We start from the raw sequence: 21,179 nt of genomic DNA, 5'->3' as shown, positions 1-21,179 counted from the left end.
GGAGATTGGTTCCAGAGTCCAAGCTGTGCGTCGAGGTGAGCCCGACTATATCTAGCCGGAACCTCTCAACTTCGCGCACTAGCTCAGGCTCCTTCCCCTTCAGAGAGGTGACATTCCACGTCCCAAGAGCCAGTTTCTGTAGCCGAGGATCGGACCGCCAAGGTCCCCGCCTTCGGCCACCACCCAACTCACACTGCACCCGACCTCCTTGGCCCCTCCCATAGGTGGTGAGCCCATGGGAAGGGGGACCCACGTTGCCTCTTCGGGCTGTGCCCGGCCGAGCCCCATGGGTGCAGGCCCGGCCACCAGGCGCTCGCCATCGAGCCCCCCCCTCCAGGCCTGGCTCCAGAGTGGGGCCCCGGTGACCCGCGTCCGGGCAAGGGAAAACGCCGTCCAAAATGGTTTTTCTTCATAGGAGGTTACACTTAAACATTCAGAAAAAAATTCCTCATATAATGGAGGAACCTAGAAACTACACACAGATTCTATACGGTGTGTTTATTTCATTGCTATCCACTGATTTTTTAATATCTTTCAAATAATTTTAGATTATAAACCTCTGCAAATTACCTCCATAGTATACTATAACATGAACAAGGACAGTACTGTACCTGAGGCAAAGGCCTGACAAAGCGTACTTAAAGTAAACGACAGCTGAATTCCTTCAACTGCATTCCCAGTTTCTGATGAATAGTACGTTGTGAGGTAGGCAGCAGCCTCAAAGTTTGCTTGGTAGAATTTTCCCTCTGTAAAGTCGTGCTGCATCTTTTCCTGTTTTTCTTCTTTTTAGTTCTTGCTGATAATGAGCGGCCTCTGCTGCCAAGTTGTCAGTGAGGAAGCAGAAGTGCAAGTTTTAAAGTACTACAGTTTAACATATACAGAGGAGGCAAGGGGCGTGATTTAATAGATCAGTAGTTGTATCAAAATTAAGGGGCCCGCTCTTTGAGCCAAAGTCCAAATTTGCTTTCACTTTCTAGTTAATCTTTAAATGTAAATAAAGCTGGCCAAACATAAAATACAGTAAACTGCTTATAAGCAAGATCATCCAAAGTTAAAGTGCTATTTCCCAATTCAGATTTTTTTTAATTCTAGATTTCATAAAGACATTTTTGCATATGCATCCAACTTTTGTTATCCTTTGTACATACTTGCTCCAATTTAAAAAAAACCATCTGTTCAAACTCTGTAAGCAGCTACCATGATCTGCTCCTACCAATCAGAAGTTCAACAGAGTGCTCTTTTACTTTAGTTTTCCCTTATATTGTGGCAGTCTACTCAACACTGTGCTCCAATGGTGTATGTAATGACAAGAGCAGGGCAGTGCATGGCAGGGCACAAAGGGTAGAAAAAGACAGTTCAGAAGAAAAAATGTCAAGGCCCTGTCTCAATATAAATCCAAAAAAATCAAGCCTATATTTAATCAAACCCAGGATTTTAACCAAAGTCATAGTCATAAACTCAGTTGCTAATTTGTAAGCTGTAGATCTATAATAACAAACTCACTTTTCTCTCTGTTCAGCTTGGTTCATTACTGCCAAGTTGGTATTCAGCCTTGGGGTAGTGATTGTACAGTGAGGTAATTGTACTTATAAGTACAAACAGTTCTACAAGGAGCACTTGATGGATTGATTGAGTGCGTTTATAGTCCTTGGGATGAAATTGTTTGTGAACCGCGAGGTCGGTACAGTAAAGGCTCTGAACTGTTTGTCGCATGAGAGCAGTTCAATTAGCGCATGGCTTAGGCAGCGTGAGCTTGATGCTGAATACTGATAATTCTCTTTCCAATCAGATCAGCTGCTGTAGATCTGTGATTCCCCACTCAGATATACTGATAAAAATACTCTGAGTGGTGCAGTGAGAGTAATATGGAAAAAGATGATCCGCTGCGGCAATCCCTAATGGGAGCAGCTGAAAGAACAAAAAGAAGGTGTAGTGAGAGTAACAACGCTAAAGCAGCTACGGTATTTTGAATACTTTGGCTATTCCCTGGACCATTATATTGTTACAGGTTAATTACAATCAGATGCCTTAAACTAATAAATAATATGCAGTTAGTTTCAGTGTATATGATAAAGCCGCATCAGGGATGTGGATGTAAAAAAGAAAGGGTAACCACACAGGAACAGTAGCACTGCTTTGATGCTGGGTGCCGCCAGTTTGCAAAACCAAGCAGAGAACTTGCGTATGCCAGGGTTGGAGCTACCGTGGAAATGTGCGTGGCTTTACGCCAAGTTTAGGTTTTATACATCGCGATTTGAGCGTGGAAATGTTCATATGCAACATTTTTGTGCGTACACACTGTTTATGCATGTGGCGCCAGGTGATTCAAAGTGCAGTCACACATTGTGTTTTCAACCAGCTGAGGTGGGCACATGTCACTCTTCTTTTCATATCATTACGCTGACTTACTGTAACGGCACATATTAAGTTCAAATCCTTGATGCTTGCCTAAAGAGTAGTCAGTGGGTCAGCACCTCTATATACAGAGATTCTAAGGTCCTGTTCTCCTTTTTGACCACTTAGGTATGCTGATGAGTGGCATCTGGCCTCAGTCCAGACTCTTTCAATGTGACGTTCCCCACTCATGGAATGAACTGGCCATCTCCATTCAAAATTCTGACTCTCACAATGTGTTTAAGAAGAAATTGAAGACTCTCTTGTTTCATGAATTTCTCTCTAACTGATTTTACCTATTAGAGTTTGTAACCTAAAAATTGCTTGAATTTTGTTTAAATTTCTTCAGTTGTGGTGATCACATTCATACCCTTGTCCTGTAAAGTATATTCACAAACAGTCCCACAAACTGATGTTTACTTGATTATGTTGACTTATTTTGTAAGTCGCTTTGAACAAAAGAGTCTGCTGAGCAAATACATTTACATTAATTTGCTTCCCTTCCATTACATCATCTGTTATACCGACAGATTTCAAGAAAACTGGAAATCCATATTTGTATTGCAGAAGAGTGACAGCACGGTGATAAATTTCTAAATCTGACAGAGCAATACCCCAGATCACCATTCCTGTATTTAAGAGGAAGTCTTTTGCCCTTTCAAAAATTGATTCAGAGTGATCTTAGCCTAGATCAGTGTGGGGTGGTAGTAAGTATTGCACTAATTAAATATATGATGTACCACTTAAAGAGACTGATTTAACATGTATGTCTTGGAATGGTTTGGGTTCAACCCCTCCTTTGCTTTTTCTTTCCTCTGCCAGGAATACCATGACTTGGAAGAATAATGGTGATATCGCTTTGCTCTGTCTCCACCCCATTTCTTCTGGCACTTCAAAGGTAAATGACAGTCACAAGCAGAAAATAGCCTTAGTTATAGATAACAGCCAGCTGAGAAAGATTCATTGGGTTTGCCTAACTTAATTTTTCCCAAGGCATTTTTTTCAATATTTGCTAATAGCAATTTAATTCAACTACCTGTGGTAGTCCAACCTTGCCTTATGATGTTACAGAAGGTGTTTGGGCAATTGCATAATGTAGAATGGTGTAATTCCAAACTTTATAAACCCCGAAGTTTGGTTAAGATGCCTCCAAGCTGCCAACATTTAGGATACAGAGTCTATAATTTGGTTCCTTGGCCAGCAATGAAGCATTCATCTTACTGCTGCATGCTAACATTAATGTCATCTGTTTACAGCAATCTGAGGTATTAAAGAGGAACTTCAGCTCCATGTCCAACAAAATTAAAAAAAGATTGAAACTTAAATGTCCATGGCACCTTAATAAGATTATATAGAGGGGATTAAATTCTCAGCAGACTGCTTTCTGTTCACTATAGGTTAGCGACCAAAAGTGCAAATAATGCAAAGCCTTTATAAATAGCATTGATTTTGTCAAAAGTTCATGTTAACTTTATTGTCATGTTTACATAGTGTACGTACTTAAATTAAATTGCTACTTTTCATCATAGTTGACAAAAATACAATAATAATAATAATTACACTTGTTGGTACTTGTAAAAGTTAGTGTTTTTTTTTTCAGTTTTATTCTCTCAGTCACGTTCATGCTCTCCCTCCCTCTGATCTGACCCTAACTAACAGCGCCAGCATAAACTTACACCCGATCTGACGCTGTTCATTTTCAAATAATATTGCATTAGTACGATGATGTTTTCTGATTGGTACTATTCAGGTCATAAAATGATTTCTTCAAAATGTCACATTTATTTGCCTCTTTCATTTTTTCCCCAGTGCTGCGTTGACATCATGCACCAGAAGGCGTGAGCTTCTTCAGTGTGAGCAGGAACACGTGGGTGGCTGGTTACTGTGTGCTACAGCATGGTTGACCTGGCGGCAATCAATGCACATGTACTTTACAAGGAATACACGGGTCCACTGAGAAAAGAAGAGTGTATCGAGATTGTGAATGAGAGAATAAAAGTGAAAAAAAAACGCTACATTTTACAAGTACTATAAATTTACACCAGCTGTTAAAGACACAATTCAAATATATGTTTTCATTGAATAATATTAACAATAAGAGCAGCTCACTACTCAAAACGGTAAATTTACGAGGCAGCCAGGATCGAATCAGTGGCTATTTGATTATAAGTCAGCACTTCTTACCGCTGCACCACGGAAGCTGTCTTAGTATACTTGTACCTTTTGTGAAAGTGTATTTGATATTTGGACTTCAGGTTTCACACATTATATGCTTCATGTCTATATTTTGTCATTTATTACTAAAACATGAAAAACTTTTCTGTTTTAACGATGTGTTTACATAGATTGGTGTAGACACGGAACACACGTGAAATGCATGTGTTCTAAATAATGATATATTATTTACCCTCTACAATTTACCCTCTAAACAAATTCTTTTATTTAGTTTCCTGCATTTATTTTACCCTCGATTCTTACAAGCCTTCCAGGACCTGCAGCAGAAAAACATCTGCTCAGCATGATGCTGCCCCCAATATGCATCACAGAGGGGATGGGGTGCTTTTATGTAGTGGTCAAACTTGATGTTTAGTCTGATGGACAAAAAGCTCAATTTAGCTTTAGCAAATGCATATTTATTGTGAACAAATAAATCCTGGGAAACCCAGTGGAAAATTTGAATGTCACAGGTAGAATATACAAATTAACTTCATCAGACTCACCTTAAGAATAATTGTTTTGAACATTGCTCATAGTGGATAGATTTTCAATATAGGTTAAATGTTGTATGTGCAGCACAGAAAAAGGCCCGAGTGGTGTGAGACCTCAAAATACAACCACGAAGCAGGCCAGAATCCAAAATAACCTGCCCAGAAAGATTAACTCCTCTGCAGCCCGAGTGGCTACTAAAATGGCTACTTTTAGCCTACACTGGGCCAAATGGGCTCTGGCTTCAAAAGTTCAAAAATATAATCAAATTACCCCACCTTGGAGGGGATCACTGTAAACCCCTGGCTTGAAAAAAGATGCATGACAAAAAAGAAGGATTTATTTACAAAAATAGAACAACTTTTATTTTTATAGCACATTTTCATACAAATGATGTAACTCAAAGTGCTTTACAAGATGAAGAAAGAAAAATAGAGAAAATATAAAAATAAAATTAGGCAATACTAATTAACAAAGAATAAAGAAAGGTCTGATGGCCAGGGAGGACAGAAAAAACAAAACAAAAAAAAAAACAACTCCAGAGGGCTGGAGAAAAAAACAAAATCTGCAGGGGTTCCGAGGCCACAAGACCACCCAGCCCCAACTGGGCATTCTACCTAATATAAATGATCTAAATCAGTCCTCATGGTTTTCAGGCTTTACATGGAAGAATTAGACAATGATGGCCATGTGGACCCCTGGCCTTCAGTCCATCAATGTAGGGACTGCATGGTGCTTTGATCAGGTGGTTCGCCAACACAGAAAACCGGTAAAAGAACAGCAGAGAAGGAGTATGGATTTTGAAGTCATGAAAAAAAAAAGATAATTAAATGCATATACAGAATATCAGGGTTACACTGAAATGAAGCTATGAGAAAGCCATGTTTAAATAATGGGTTTTGATCATTTTTTTAATGTGCTCCACCGTATTAGCCTGGTGAATTTCTATCAGTAAGCTATTCCAGATTTTAGGTACATAACAGCGGAAGGCTGCCTCACCACTTCTTTTAAGTTTAGCTCTTGGAATTATAAGCAGACACTCAGTTGAAGATCTAAGTTTACAATTTGGAGTGTAAGGTGAAAGGCATTCTGAAATACAGACGGAGGGAGATTATTTAAGGCTTTGTAAACCATGAGCAGTATTTTAAACAATATAACAAATTGCTCACAAGAACAAAGAAGAGGCAAAAACAGTTTCCAAACAGGCAATCTGAAAACAAACAGATCCCAATTAAATATACTAAATCATAATTATACTAAATCAGAAGCAAAAAGAGTTCAATGAAACTAGAAATACTCAGAAACTGAAATCCTAACTACACCAAATTGCATTCAATGAACCACCAGGGACTCTTCTTCCCACTCCTTCTTTAATGGGGTTAAAGGCGATACCTTGTGGTGAGGCAAGGGTTGGTCCCTTCTCTTGGGGTTCAATATCCTAAACACATGGAACATAAAGACATTTAAAGAAACAGTCCGTACATAATTCTAAGCATATTAACAATAGAAGTACATGAAACAAAATGACTCAATGATAAATGGACACAGAATATTAACAGAAATAATCATAATGTTCTGAACACTTCAGCATTGCCCACTAGATGATTACTATCAAATCCCAGCTAGTAATAGGGACAAGTACTAAATCTTTATAAAATATAAGATTTATTCTTCAGAAAAGTATTCCAATCACAATGAAACTCTGAGGAGCACAAAGGCAAAATGGAGTTTCCTGAAACACAAAGGCAATCCAAATCCAACAAACCTCAAAACAGATCCCAAAGGCAAAGTCAAAAAACAAAGCAGAAAGTCAGAATATCAAAGATCCAATAATTAACCGAATTTACAATAAACACAAGTAAACTCATCACTCCCAGGCATGTTCAAAATGAACTGCCAGGAACTGTGTACATCCACATCATCCAAATACATGGCTGTAATTGACACCATTGTGTTAATGCACCTACTGGCCTGTGGCTTCACACATGATTTCCTGGTGGCCTAGAAGTCACAGCCTGTGCAATGTTTTATATGTCTCCTGCTTTCTAAATATTGTCACATGTGCCTATTTGCATTGCGAGTTCCTGGCTGGCTTCAAGTCTCCCTCTCTGACAACTGTTACTTTCTCAAGTTCTTTATGTGAAACTGAGTATCTTTAGGTCACTTCACTTACAAATGAAGAGGACATGTAGGGAGTCACACATGATTGTAGTTGTATTAATGTGTTATTAGGGAGACAGAGATCATATTCCATAGATATATGCCATTGTTTATTATATATTTTGATAACAATTAAAATGTCAGGGTTTCCATATTACATCACGTTTCTCTTCACATCTCCTTTAAGTGAAATATGTTGCATGCTTTCATGAACAAAATGAACAATTTTTGAAGCATTTGTGGGAAATTCTCCTTGGTAGCACACTGAAAGATGCTTGCACCACTTGTGAAAAACCCTACCATCTTAATTTTGGTTGCAAAATTGCCGATCAGGAGAAAGATTAGGACATCACTCAACTAGAGAAATGTTATAGTGAAAAGTGAAGTGGATCTATGTTAGCAGATATCTGTTGGCCATTCCACTGTGAAAAACTGGATGTGATGCAACAATTCTCTTACCTGATTTGGTTTTAGTACTTTCAAATCCATAAAGAACACCAACCTTTTTGATGGTAAAAAAATTGCACACTAGTGTTATTTAAGAATGATTAACCTTTTTTGTAGTTATATCGGTATACAGACTGTATAAAGACTTCTGGATAAAACCCTCTATTCACTTGTGTGTAGCTGGTGTGACATGCTGACAGAGCAGACATAAAGATGCTCTGAAGCATCACTGTCACGCAGTGGGCCTCAAGGCATGTGCACCATTCTTCCCATAGGAATGAAAAAATAAAAATGAGATCTCCTTAATATTGGCGGTTCTAAATTGGCCCTAGTGTGTGCTTGGTGTGTGTGTGTGTGTGTGTGTGTGTGTGTGCGTGTGAGTGCGTACGTGTGTGTGTGTGTGTCCTATGGTGGGTTGGCGCCCTACCCAGGGTTTGTTCCCTGCCTTGCGCCCTGTGTTGGCTGGGATTGGCTCCAGCAGACCCCTGTGACCCTGTGTTCAGATTCAGTGGGTTGGAAAATGGATGGATGGATGGATCTCATTAATATCTTTTTGGTTTCTTCTAGACAACAATGATGATCAGAAAGAAATAAATCAGACATTTTCTTATATCCTCTGCAACTCAGATTTTTCTCCTAAGAATCCAGTATTCTCACAAGTTCTCTTGGGTTTTGGCAGAGATCTCAGCAAAATTACAAAATGGGTCCAGATTTTCAAAAATCTAAAATATGAAGCATATTTATAAACACTCAAAGACATAGGCCTCTCTAATTTGATGCTCTGAATTACTATTATCATCTGGCCCATGCTATCCATTTTGGAAGAAAAGAGAAACAGGCATAAGAATTGGGGACCAATCTGTTACCCTGTTTAATGGCTAATTTAACATTTTTTGCTTGTAAATACAACTTAATGAGTGTAAAACAAAAGGTTTTGGACTGTGTGTCTCACAAATAAAGTTGCTTCTTCAAAGGAGGTGCCATCTTCTTAAGAAGCTGATTTCCAAATGAACACCAACTTCTGGTCGTCAGGCTGCCTTTACCCTGCAGGGACTGGTAGATTATAAGATTAGATAAGATAAACTTTATTCATCCTATTAATAAAATTCAGAAGGAGGAAATTAGGGGCAGGATTTCTGGGAATGGGGCGTAAGTGGTGTCACCATTCCACCATTCTCTCCTTCTCCACTTTAAAAGGGTACAGCAGAAAGCCATTCCTGACTTTGTTCCCATTTTATCCTTCCTGTCTTGCTTGCTTCATCAGTGGTAGGAAAACGCCCTTTAAGTTTGAGTGTGTGACAACATATTAATCTGGTTGTGTTATATATTTACTCTATAACAGTTACCTGTTTGCTCAATAGGTACATAAACCTTAGCACATTCATTTGATCTAACAGATTGAGAAGGACGACATGGATGGACTGGTGTCTCAACCAAAGTAAGGACCATTTTCTGTCTTAGCCAGGAGGCTGACAACTGCTGAGAGGCTAGTACCATGGAAAGTACAAGACTCTATGCTCCCCCGATACACTAGGTGACAGTGCTCCAGGACTGGTGCACCAATGTATCTGCCCGTAGGGCAAAACGGGATTAGTAGTCCTACTGGTCCACCCTGCTGGATTCTATGGGTGCCACCAGGATAAGTTGCAGGGGAAGACCATCCCTACATTAGCAAGCTTCTGACCCGGAAGTGCTTTCTTCAAACAACATCCTGGTACCTGAAGTGCTCTTGGGTCCAGGATAAAATATGCCACCTTATATCACTTGGAGAGTTGGGAGAGGAGTGGAGTGACACTCACCTGGAGAGGATTTTTTAAATCCAGGACTTGAATGTGGTCAGTTGTAACTACTGTATGGGGCTCTGAGACACCTCCTAGTCATTACACACATTAATTTTGCTTTTGTTATACTAAAGTACTAGCAGAAAAGGGCTTACAAAGGGAAACCATTATCTGCTCACAATGATTCAAACATATGAAAGGTATGGGCATTGACTTTCTTTTTACATTTTTCTTTTTTTGTGTTTTTTTCATTGTTAACAACTATATATATATATATATATATATATATATATATATATATATATATATATATATATATATATATAAAACTAGGGGGGCAAGCCCCCCTGGTGCCTTTGGCGTCCAACCCCCAGTTGCGGCCAGTCTGCTGCTTGTGTTGTGAAGAGGAGGGCTGAGTGCACTGCAAGGAGACGATGTCGCTCCTCCAAAACCCCCTCTTAAACGGTGATACAATGGGAAACAAATATAGGTTTTTTTTACATCCTCTATGCTCGATCAGCTGCTGGCTTGCTGCTGCTGCCGTGCCGCATGATCTGCATCTTCGAACATTTAAAAGCCTGTACAGCAGCTGTCCTACTCTTTGTTTTTTATTTCTGGCCCCGGGCGTGGTTAAATCTCTTGGCACAAAGTCTTCTCTCGTGGGACATGAGTTCTTGATATTTTTTACTTTATAATTGAAAATCAGAATAAGAATCTGAAAATCTAACAACATCACATTAAAATTTGATAAATTCGGAAAAGAAAGATACCAAACATATATATGCAGGGTTTAAAATAAGCCAAATTTAAAGCGGGACAAAAAACGTGACATAACATCGCTACACAAAATCGTTGCACTTTTAGGCTTAGGATTTTATATACGTATATAGAGTAGTTAAATTAATAAATAACTAAATATAATTAGACCAAACAAGCCTTTTATTCAACCCACCATCACTTTGAGCTGTAAAATTTTCCGATGGGTTCAGAGAATCCAAAAAGCAAAAAGTCTGGTTTAAAGCAGCTTCGATATCAATCATTTTCACTCTATATCTTTCTTTTCTTCCTTTTAACGAATTTTATGCAGTACTACTATTGTCCCTGTCTGATTTGTATGTATTGCACTGTATTTTTAAAAGAGGGCAATGTCCAGCAAACCTTTTTGTCTGTGCTGATTATTCATTCACCCTACACACTTTTTTTTATAAGAGTTAGTTTGCTCTGTTCCCATTTTCCAAGTATATTGACTTCCTCCCACATTAGAAGAATTTTCGTGAGCTTGGGTTAGTAAGTTTGAAAGTAAAACTGATCCCTGTAATTTACTAGCTGCCATTCTAGACACAGCTGCCTTGTGCCTGATTCTTCCAGAATAAATTCAGAAAATTGTGTGGTTAGATGGAAGGAGGTATTAATTAGGGTTTCACTCTGCAGTTCTCACGCATTCTCCCTGTGTGGTCTCCTCTTGTTTTTTTTTTTTCAAATATTGTGTTTGTTTATTGTATTATGTGTTTGTGTAAGCAAAATTAATTGATTGAAATAAGCAAATGTTATTTACTGTACTTCTATAATGAGTCTAAAAGGCCATGAAAAGGTACAGAACAGTCAGTCAGAGAGGATGGCAGAGTATGTGTTAAGCAGTCTGGTAAAATAATTTCATTCTTATAGCTACTGGATGTCTGTACCAAATTAGGGCATTGTTATGAAACTTTAGAGGTTTTCTCTTGTTGCTGGCTTTCTTATTTAATCCTACCATATAATACATTTGGATCATATTTATTTACTTTTGCTGGATGATAAATTGGACTGGACTTCCAATAATGATGCTCTGTGCAAGAGAGGACAGAGCCGACTATACTTCCTTAGAAGGCTGGCGTCTTTCAACATCTGCAATAATGCTGCAGATGTTCTATCAGATGGTTGTGGTGAACACCCTCTTCTACTGTATGCGGTGGTGTGCTGGGGAGGCAGCATAAGGAAGAGGGACACCTCCTGCCTGGACAAACTGGTGAGGAAGGCAGGCTCTATTGTAGGCACGGAGCTGGACAGTTTGACATCTGTGGCAGAGCGACGGGCACTGAGCAGGCTCCTATGAATTATGGAGAATCCACTGCATCCACTGAACAGTATCATCTCCAGACAGAGGAGCAGCTTCAGCGACACACTGCTGTCACTGTCCTGCTCCACTGACAGACTGAGGAGATCATTCCTCCCCCACACTGTGCGACTCTTCAGTTCCACTCGGAGGGGGTAAATGTTAACATTATACAAAGTTATTGTCTGTTATACCTGCATTTTTATTACTCTTTAATTTAATATTGTTTTTTTATCAACATGCTGTTGCTGGAGTATGTGAATTTCCCCTTGGGATTAATAATGTATCTATCTAATCTATCTAATCTAATCTTAAGAAAAAAAATCTTCATAAAAGAACCAATTAGAAGCATGTGAAGTTATGACTCTTAAACAAAGACCTCTTGGGAAAAATATTTTTAATCAAAGAAATGCTACTATATTGAAACAGTTAGTAAGAAAGTCAGAACCACCATAAAGTTTCTGAGGCCTTTAAATCTCAGCTGGATGCTAGTTTGGCATGAAAGGAAAAATAATAAAGAGGGAGGATGTGAATGACTGACCTCTGTGTCTATGTCCTATGTAGCAAAAAACAATGCAGCAGCAAGTACTATGCCATTAATCGCTATAACCCATATCTTAGATTAAAAAAAGAAAAAATCTCTATTTTAATATTTTCAGAGATAATATAATTTCAAGAAAACAATATTTCACCTTGTGTGAACATGTGGACCTCCATAGGCTGGTAATTGAGCTGGGCCTATTTCTAGTCTACTCAGTGCAAATAAAATACATCTACCACATTTTATAGAATTATATTTTATTTATTAGATGTTTTTTACACATTCTTCTGAGACTGCTTATCTGAATTTGGGCTCATGAGAACTGGAATCTCAATAACACTGGTTCAAAGCAGGATACTTTGCACAAGACCCTCACACAGATTTTCACTTTGAAACTGTACATCATTTTAAAGCAGGAGTAACTTGCAATTTAATGTAGAAAAGTACAAAGTGCTATATGTGGGGAAAAGGAATGCCAATTATAAATACAAGATGGGAGAAATTGAAGGAAGACAACCCCTACTAAACAATTTATGGGTGTACAGCAGGGGGCACTTGCTGTCTGGGAGTGTGTTCTTTATAGAAAAGCTGGACATTTTTGAACATTATTATATACCCTTTCAGTAACCATGGCGGAAATAATCAGATGACAGAAATACAGTATCGTACAAAAAGATATATTTAACTTGCTTTAAAATGTAACTTTCACTTCCAAAGTACAGTATAACGTAACTGTAGATACGTTTACCCAACATTACTAAAATTCTTCAGCTCCAGCTTGAAAATGGGATTGAGCAAAAGCCTGACACGTTGAAATGATTCCACAGACAAAACTATCTTCATTTTTAAAAGTTTTAGTTAAAATACAAAGTAAAACAGCTCACACAAAAAAGAAAAAAATTAAAATAGCAAAAATTAGAAAAGTTGTTTAAGAGAAGTTCTCTTCGAAGTTTAGAAATCTTGTTACATTTCTAATCGTTATAAATCACTTCTAAATGTTTCTGAACCAATTATGAATGATCAGAAAACTGTAAGCCTATCCCATTTCTATGTTGAAAATGGGTCTTTTAAGTCTCTGTGCACTGGGACCAATTCTAAACAACAACTGACTCAATTATCATACTGTATCTTAATTATAGCGAGAAAGTTTTATCTCATACTAACTTACAGGGGGAAACGACTATACCATTGTCTATAACTATGAAATTTATATTGTATTCAAATTAAGCAAACACTAATATGGGTTTAACTCAAAGCTTTAACTTTCTAAGATTGGCTCTTACAGTAACATAAATAATCATTTACAAATAGATATCCAGGCCGAAAAGAAACCATTGGAGCAGTACAATCATTTTCCTGTTCTTCAATGGTGAATGCTGATGATTGTACATGCGATTTGGTGAAGTGTAGAAGGCATTCTTCTTGGAGACAGCTCCTGGTTTCTTGAAGGTCCCTCACCATTAATACTCACACATGTTGCATATTCATTGAGTTTTTTATTAAACTTTCCAGGTATGGGTAACTACCATATGGGCTATATTATATATGGATTGTGCTCTTCTAATACCAAAATAACATCTTTTTTTCTGTGCACTCTTGGCCTCGGCCTGAAAGTGATGGGTCAGGCCTGCTTCAATCAACCAAATTCCCTGCCTAAAAGAACTGTTCCTACATCAGCTGCAAGTATGCTAACAAAACTAGGCTCACAAATCACAATAGTTATTGTTCTGGTTACATATACTGACACAACACTTTTATCATCTAAGCTATGTGCAGAAGCTATTAAAAATGCAAATAAATGTTAGATATATATTGTACAAACTGTTAAATATAAATCAATTGACATTATACTTGCACTATTTAATGTACTGATAAGCATATGGAGACACAGTACTTGAAGCTGTACATGGAGAGAAGCCAAGCACATCCTAGAATTCAAGGACATGTTAGACTCTGACAGATTAGATTAGATATTAGAGATCTTTATTGCCACGTACTTTGTGAGAGCAAAGTAAAATTCTTGTGTCATAGTTGCATTTGTTCAGGGAAGAACATACAAGCAATAAGACAATAAGATGATGATGTATAATTGATACTTTAAGAAAGAAAGGCCTAATGTACATAGGACAAAGCAGAATTGTACAGACATACTGTATAGATTGTGTTAAAGAGTGAGGGAAAAAATGTAGATGATAGTACATTTGTAATGTACAGCAAAATTAGACATAAACCAGCAGGTGGGTACAGTACAGGGTAGGTAAGAACAGCTTACCAAGAGTTTAGTGACCTTAAAGCCTGGGGGAAGAAGTTGTCCCTGAAGTGGGTGAAGCGTGTTGTGAGTCTCTGGTAGCATTTACAAGATGGCAGAAGTGAAAGCAAGGGATGAGCTGGATGGCTGCCATTACAGATGATTAAATCTGCACTCCTCAGAGAATTAAACCTGTCTAGTCTCGAGCAGAGGAGACTCCATGGACTCCATCAGGCCTTCAAAATTCACAAAGGCAGTGATAAAATACATGCAGCAGAATTGGTGAATCACATACTCGAGAACATCAGTGGAAATAAAGAAGAAATTCACTTATAGGACTGATGCCAGGAAGCACTTCTTTACGCAAAAAGTTGTGGAAATCTGAAAGCAGAATCCCTGACCACCTTTAATATGAGATATTGGGACATCTTAATTATTAGCTAAGCAACCAATCCTGATGGACTGAATAGTTTTCCCCTTGTTTGTTAAATTTCTTATGTAATTTTGATGGACAGATTTCCAGGAGCTGCAAGGCAGCACAATAATAAATTCCTCATTCAGGTGCAAATAGCAACAACACAAATTATTATTATCATTATATTTATATTACTAATGTATTGAATTTCAAATCTTTCCAGCCTAATGAAGTTTTCAGCGATCCGTGGTCTATTAAAGGGGCATTGGGTAAGAAAGAGAACCACCTCTTTTTGATCTGAAATTCATTATCAATAGGAAAATAAAAATCAACTAATATCCTTTAAAGTTTACTTAGCTTGGTCTCAATCTTTAGACCATTACTGGGTGAAAATCATTCCCATCATAGGCCATGTGCTACGATACACAGTGAACATGACAGCAATAAAACAGCATAGTCTTACAATGGGTTGCTCTGTGGCTTAACAGCTCTTACACCATAATTCATATCTTTCACTTGGGATCCTTCTCTGTTTTATTAATATTTTCACCTTATGTTCATGTGAATTTTCTTCTGGCCTTTAACATTTTTTCATACTCCAAGGAAATGCCGTTTAATGTGGTGTCAACCCATTGCATGCGTAAATGTATTAGTGTTTGAGTGTTAGTTTATCTGGTTCCTGCCTTCCTCTTGTTCTTTTCACTATATAATAATTAATAATACCCACAAATTAATATCATCATTCTGATTGTGTTATACAAATATTCATGTTCAAGTATATGCACAGCTGGTTGGTATTGCAGAGGTCAGTATTGCTGTCACACACCCTTCATCCACCCAGGTTCTTTAATACCATCATACCTAACCAGCTGATCAAAAAACACTATTCACTAGGACTTGCTCCGTCCATATGCAACTGGTTACTGGAATTTCTCACCAACCGTCCCCAGTCTGTCAGGATGGGCAAACACACATCCTCCACCCTTACCCTGAGCACTGGTGTGCCGCAAGGATGTGTACTAAGTCCCCTTCTCTATGCACTCTTCACCCATGACTGTCAACTCATCCACCAATCAAATATTATTGTTAAATTTGCGGATGATACGACTGTCATTGGGCTTGTAACAGACAACAATGAAGCTGCATATAGGGAAGTGGTTCAGAATCTGACAGCATGGTGCAACACCAACAACCTGGTCTTAAATACCAAAAAGACCAAAGAAGTTATTCTGGACTTTAGGACCACTAAAAAGACCAATCACAGTCCGATAACAATCAATGCAGATGCTGTGGAGAAAGTCTCCAGCTATAAGTTTCTAGGAGTCACCATCTCAGAGGACCTGTCCTGGGCTGACAACAACTTGGCTATAATAGGCAAAGCATAACAACACCTCTATTTTCTCAGGAAGCTAAGGAGAGCTGACCTCCCCCAGAAGCTGCAGGTTAATTTCTATAGATGCACTATAGAGAGTATCTTAACTAAATGCATGATGGCCTGGTACAACAGCTGCACCAAGGTTGCTAAAGAAGCCCTGCAGCGGGTTGTAAAAACAGCAGAATAATAATTCTTTGCATTTATATAGCGCTTTTCTCACTACTCAAAGCACTTAGCAATTACAGGTTAAGGGCCTTGCTCAAGGGCTAAACAGAGCAGAGTCCCTTTTGGCATTTTACGGGATTTGAACTGGCAACCTTACGATTGCCAGTGCAGATCCCTACCCTCAGAGCCACTACTCCGCCATTATTGGGACTGAACTGCCATCACTCGCACTCTTGTATAAGACTCGCTGTGTGAGAAGGGCCAAAAACATTCTCAAGGACAAAACTCATCCTGGAAATTCTTTCTTTAAGCTCCTCCCGTCAGGCAGACGCTTTAGGTCAATCCGTGTACGCACAAACAGACTAAAGTATAGCTTTTTCCCATCTGCCATTAACTTTCTGAACTCTGAATCTCCTCAGTCTGAGATCATTTTTAATTGAACATGTGTAATAAGCTAAATTGGTAATGTGCAATATATTAATGTAATACAATATACTGTATAATATGTAATGTACTATTCATTAACAGGTGCAATAACAATGTACAGTATGCTGCTGTACTTTGAACAATAATAATTTGCTCTGGTTACTTGATCACTTAACACTGTATACGATATATTTGGAATTATTTGACTTTTCTTTAAATGCACCTTGGGACTGTCACAAAAAGTAATTTCATTGTGTTACTCAATGACAATAAAGTGCTTGAACTTGAACTTCTTTACCAAGAACTGCCTTTGTTTGCAAATTCTTGCTGTGTTGTTAAGGATTTCCTCAAAGTATTCTGAATCATTTCTCTTCATATCTCAAGAACTTACATGTTAGGCTGACTGGTGACTCCATATGTACATCAAATAACTAAGAGTTGGTGTGTGTGTTGGACAGGTTTTCATTCCAGGGATGGCTTCCACCTGCATCTGATGCTTTTGGGCAGGGATATATCCAAATCCAATCCTGGAGAACTATCATGGCTGCAGGTTTAACCTTCTTTCTTCAACAGTGTTCAATTTCTGCTGGCAACTGACTTCTTTTCCCTTCATTTGAATTGCCATGTTTTTAAGGCATGGTTGGTTCTCTGAATTGATTCATTTTTCCTTAAATGACAGCCAAACAAAAACGAGATATAAAGTGAGCCAACAGCTAAGTTGTGGCATCAAATTCTACCAGTTTCATAATCAGAAGTTGATTCTTGTTGTTAATAAAACCTGTTGTTTAATTCTGTGGCTTGCTGGTGCTCTCATTCTGCTACAGTAGACATTTCTAAAATGACTTTTTTCTAAAAGCACTGTCAAAGTGTTTTGTGAACCTGATCAGGCCAACATTATTAAAAATCTAACTTTTCTTTATTTTCAGATAGTATATAATGGGCACAGGTTAGCTGGTCACATGTTGGTTTGTTTTGTATCTCATTATTGTTTGTCTGCTAATTAAGAAAAGAAGTAATAGTTTACGGGCCTGAGTCTTAAATTTCAAACCATTTACAATTCACACAAAATAAGCTAATTAGCAGCAAAAACTGATCACTAATTAGAATGAAACCTGCAGCCATGATAGCCATCCAGAATCGGAATTGGATAGGCTTCCACTTCTGCAGGCATGTGCTCTAAGGACTGAGTAAATTACAAATCCCTCTTCTGTATAATAACTTTTCTACTTAACTTGGAGTTTATTGTGCTTTTTTGGTTTTATTCTTAGACAAAAATTTCTTCAGGGAGGGGTTGCTCTTGTTCTTTTTCTGCCAAAGTTCAGTTCTCACCAGCTGTTACTGTACTGTAAACACTGAAACCATACTTGGGAGTTTCATTGAATCTGATATGCCTCACAAGAGATGTAATTTAAATATAATAAAAGAAAAATAAACATTGCCAAAATTAAAGCCAGTGTCCAGATTAATGTTCTTTATTGCTAAAGGGAAAATGTTGACATGATGTATATTTCACAACAGTTTAAGTAAATGGCTTGCTTAATCTTTAATGGGAAGAAGAATTTTGAAGAACAGAAATGTAATTTGGGTGCAACTCTTGTTTTTTAAATATAATCAGGGTAACATCACAGAAAAATGTAGCATCTAAAAAAGAAGGATTATTGCAAATTTGACTAAATCTAGTGTGATGGCTGGACAGGTTTCCAGTGGGTGTAATGAGTTATCTAGGTCTGGAAATGTCTACTTATTAAAAAAGAAAATGTCTGAAAATGGAAAACTGGCATGGAGGTAGCATCATGGCAACTGCATCCTCTAATTCTGTAGCTGGTTATAGTCTATATGAAGTCTACACATTCGCTTCATGTCTATGTGGATTTTCGTTCCAGTACTCTGATTTTCCCCCACATGCCCAAAGATTTGTGTATTAGGATAAATGATGATTCCATATTGGGCCAGTGTGACTCTGGATGTGAGTGTGTTTGCCCTGAAATGGACTGCCATCCTATCCATGGCTGCTTTCAGGGTGGTGCCCAGTGTGGATCTACCTCTTTCCTGTGACCCTGGAATAGAACTAAGTGTGTTAGAGAATGCTATGTTATAAAAATGCAGAATATGCCAAAGAATGTAGCTTTGGAAAAAAAAGACCTAGAAATGGTTTAGTGTTGTGTGCACACTGTTTATACTATCTTGCCATCTATATATATAATTCACTAAGTCCATGGCAAGCAAGACGCACGCAAGACATGGCAAGCAAAACGCACGCAAGACAGAGCTACACCCGCCAACTCACAGTTCATTAAGCAGCCGACCATGGCACATAAGACAGAGACCAGACCATGGCAAGCAAGACGCACACAAGTCCATGACAAGCAAGACACACGCAAGACAGTGCCACGCCCGCCAACTCTAAGACTATGGGATACGCATGACAGAGCCCCGCCCGCCAACTCTAACCCTCCTCCCGAGTCGACCCTCGCTCTCGAGGCACGTAGCACCTCACCAAACATCGCCTCAGTCGCTTTCTTCTCTGCTACAGTCCACATGCACTTCTGAGCCATGTTGACTTTTCATTGTTCTTTTCGGTTCCGGCTGCTTTTCTATATAAAATCCACCAAGTCGCCCGACCATGGGATACGCATGCTTGCAAGACAGAGTTCTGCCCACCAACTCTAACCCTCCTCCCCGAAGCATGCACACTTCCTACTCATGTGCCCGCCCCCAACTCCTAATCAAACACATCCTGAGTCGCTTTCTCCTGCGTCCACCTTCGCTCTCGAGGCATGCGCACTGCCTGCTCATGTGTCTGCCCACAACTCCTCACCTGACTCGCTTTCATCTGTGTAGGCGCGCGAGAGAGACACACACACACAGGCGCGCGAGAGAGAGAGACACACACACAGGCGCAAGAGAGAGAGAGAGACACACACACACACATTGCCTGTATCTGCCAAAACCAGTTTTCAGTCACGGACAATTGTATGTTGCTCTCTCCAGAGTTCCATCTTTTCATTCACTCACTGTCGTATCCTCAGACCCACCCCATTTGGACAACTGTGTCGTTCAGGAAGTGTTCACCCATCAATAAATAATTATGCGGCGTATGCTACGCCGCTGGTTGGCTAGTTTGTTATTATTTTGAGATCTGGCTTGTTAACTTGTGTATACAGCAAAACCATTTTTGGGGAATGAGGTAAACTGAGAGAATGAGCCACAAAATATGTTTACGTTCTGAAACATTCCCGTCCATTCCTCCCCAAGCTTCTCTGAGCACAAATTATTCTATTCTTTTAAAGGTGCTTGTGTGTCAAAAGTGTATAAACTTGCTGCAGTTTTTACAAGATCTTCAGCATTATTCTCGTCGTACCTGTAAAAACTGGTATAAAATAAATGTGTCAGATTACTGTTTGGGATGAGATTGAATATTTTCTTGTGTTTGTGTTGGTTTATCCTCTGGATACTTCAGTTCCTTCTCCAATTGTAAAGATGCATGTTTTTAATTTGATTGTAATGGATACATGAGTGCCTGGAGAACTCAGAATATACACATGTGAATAACTCTGGCCAGTTTACACTATTTCAATTAGCTAACATTTCTAGTCAATGGGACAGCCTGACTGCAATAATGTACTAATTTGTATTATTTATGACATCCTTGTACATACTGTAAGTCATCAAAATGCAACTGCATTTATGTTGAATTCACTTATAGTTGCCTCTAGTTTGTTCAGACAAAAAGACATTTTATTCTTTAATAGCCATGCAAGTGGACACACAGATTTGCTCTAGTATGGGAGACATCAAAGTCTCCCTCTCTTAGTTAAATTTGATAACTTAATAATTAATAACTTGTTAAATCAATTTTGACGTCTCTTTTGTCTCACATTGCTTTTCAATAGGCTCTTTTCTTTGCTGTTCTGTACAGCAATGAGACTCATGGTATAGCAGAATCCACTGTAACACACTATAGTCCTACACTTGTTAGTCCCTGCATCAGCAGCTCCACACCAAAGTCTGCCCAATGAAGTTATTCAGCAAATGCCAGACATTATATGTTAAAAATTAAAAATGGGCTGTCACATGCAGAAAAGTGATCGCTATTGCAGAGGAACTGTATTGAACAATTCTCTGACAAACTACTCCTCTACACCATACTTCACCTCAGAATAATCCAACTTCACTACATTTATATAGTGCTTTTTTCACTCATGGTGTCGAAGAGTGGCGATGTGTTGATTAGCACATGCAAGTAAAAGTAAAGACCCAAATAAACCAAGGGTGCCAACCACATATCCTGGAGGACCACAGTGGCTGTGAGGTTTTGTTCTAGCCACTTTCTTCATTAGTATGATTTTGCATTTAATATAACAAATTCAGTGGAAGTAATTTTATTGATGCCTTTAAGAGTTATGAAGACAACATTATGCCCCCTATT

General features: G+C 38.6%; 1 protein-coding gene across 3 annotated transcripts in view; it reads right to left on the bottom strand.

The window, feature by feature from the left end:
- Positions 1-21,179, bottom strand: part of zgc:64002 (uncharacterized protein LOC393330 homolog) — a 134,255-nt gene that overhangs the window by 34,945 nt on the left and 78,131 nt on the right. Inside the window, exon 1 of one of the 3 annotated variants that reach the window (XM_051931885.1) lies at positions 612-917. The exons of the other annotated variants lie outside the window; for them this stretch is intronic. Within the exon in view, the coding sequence (XP_051787845.1) occupies positions 612-765 (154 nt within the window). The 5' untranslated portion in view covers positions 766-917. Of the gene's footprint in view, positions 1-611; positions 918-21,179 lie in introns of those variants that run through there. 3 annotated transcript variants of the gene reach the window in all.

This window comes from Erpetoichthys calabaricus, chromosome 9 (genome assembly GCF_900747795.2).
Source record: "Erpetoichthys calabaricus chromosome 9, fErpCal1.3, whole genome shotgun sequence".
Lineage (NCBI taxonomy): Eukaryota > Metazoa > Chordata > Cladistia > Polypteriformes > Polypteridae > Erpetoichthys > Erpetoichthys calabaricus.
The sequence above is the reverse complement of the archived record's forward strand: the minus strand, read 5'-3'. Positions and strand labels throughout refer to the sequence as shown.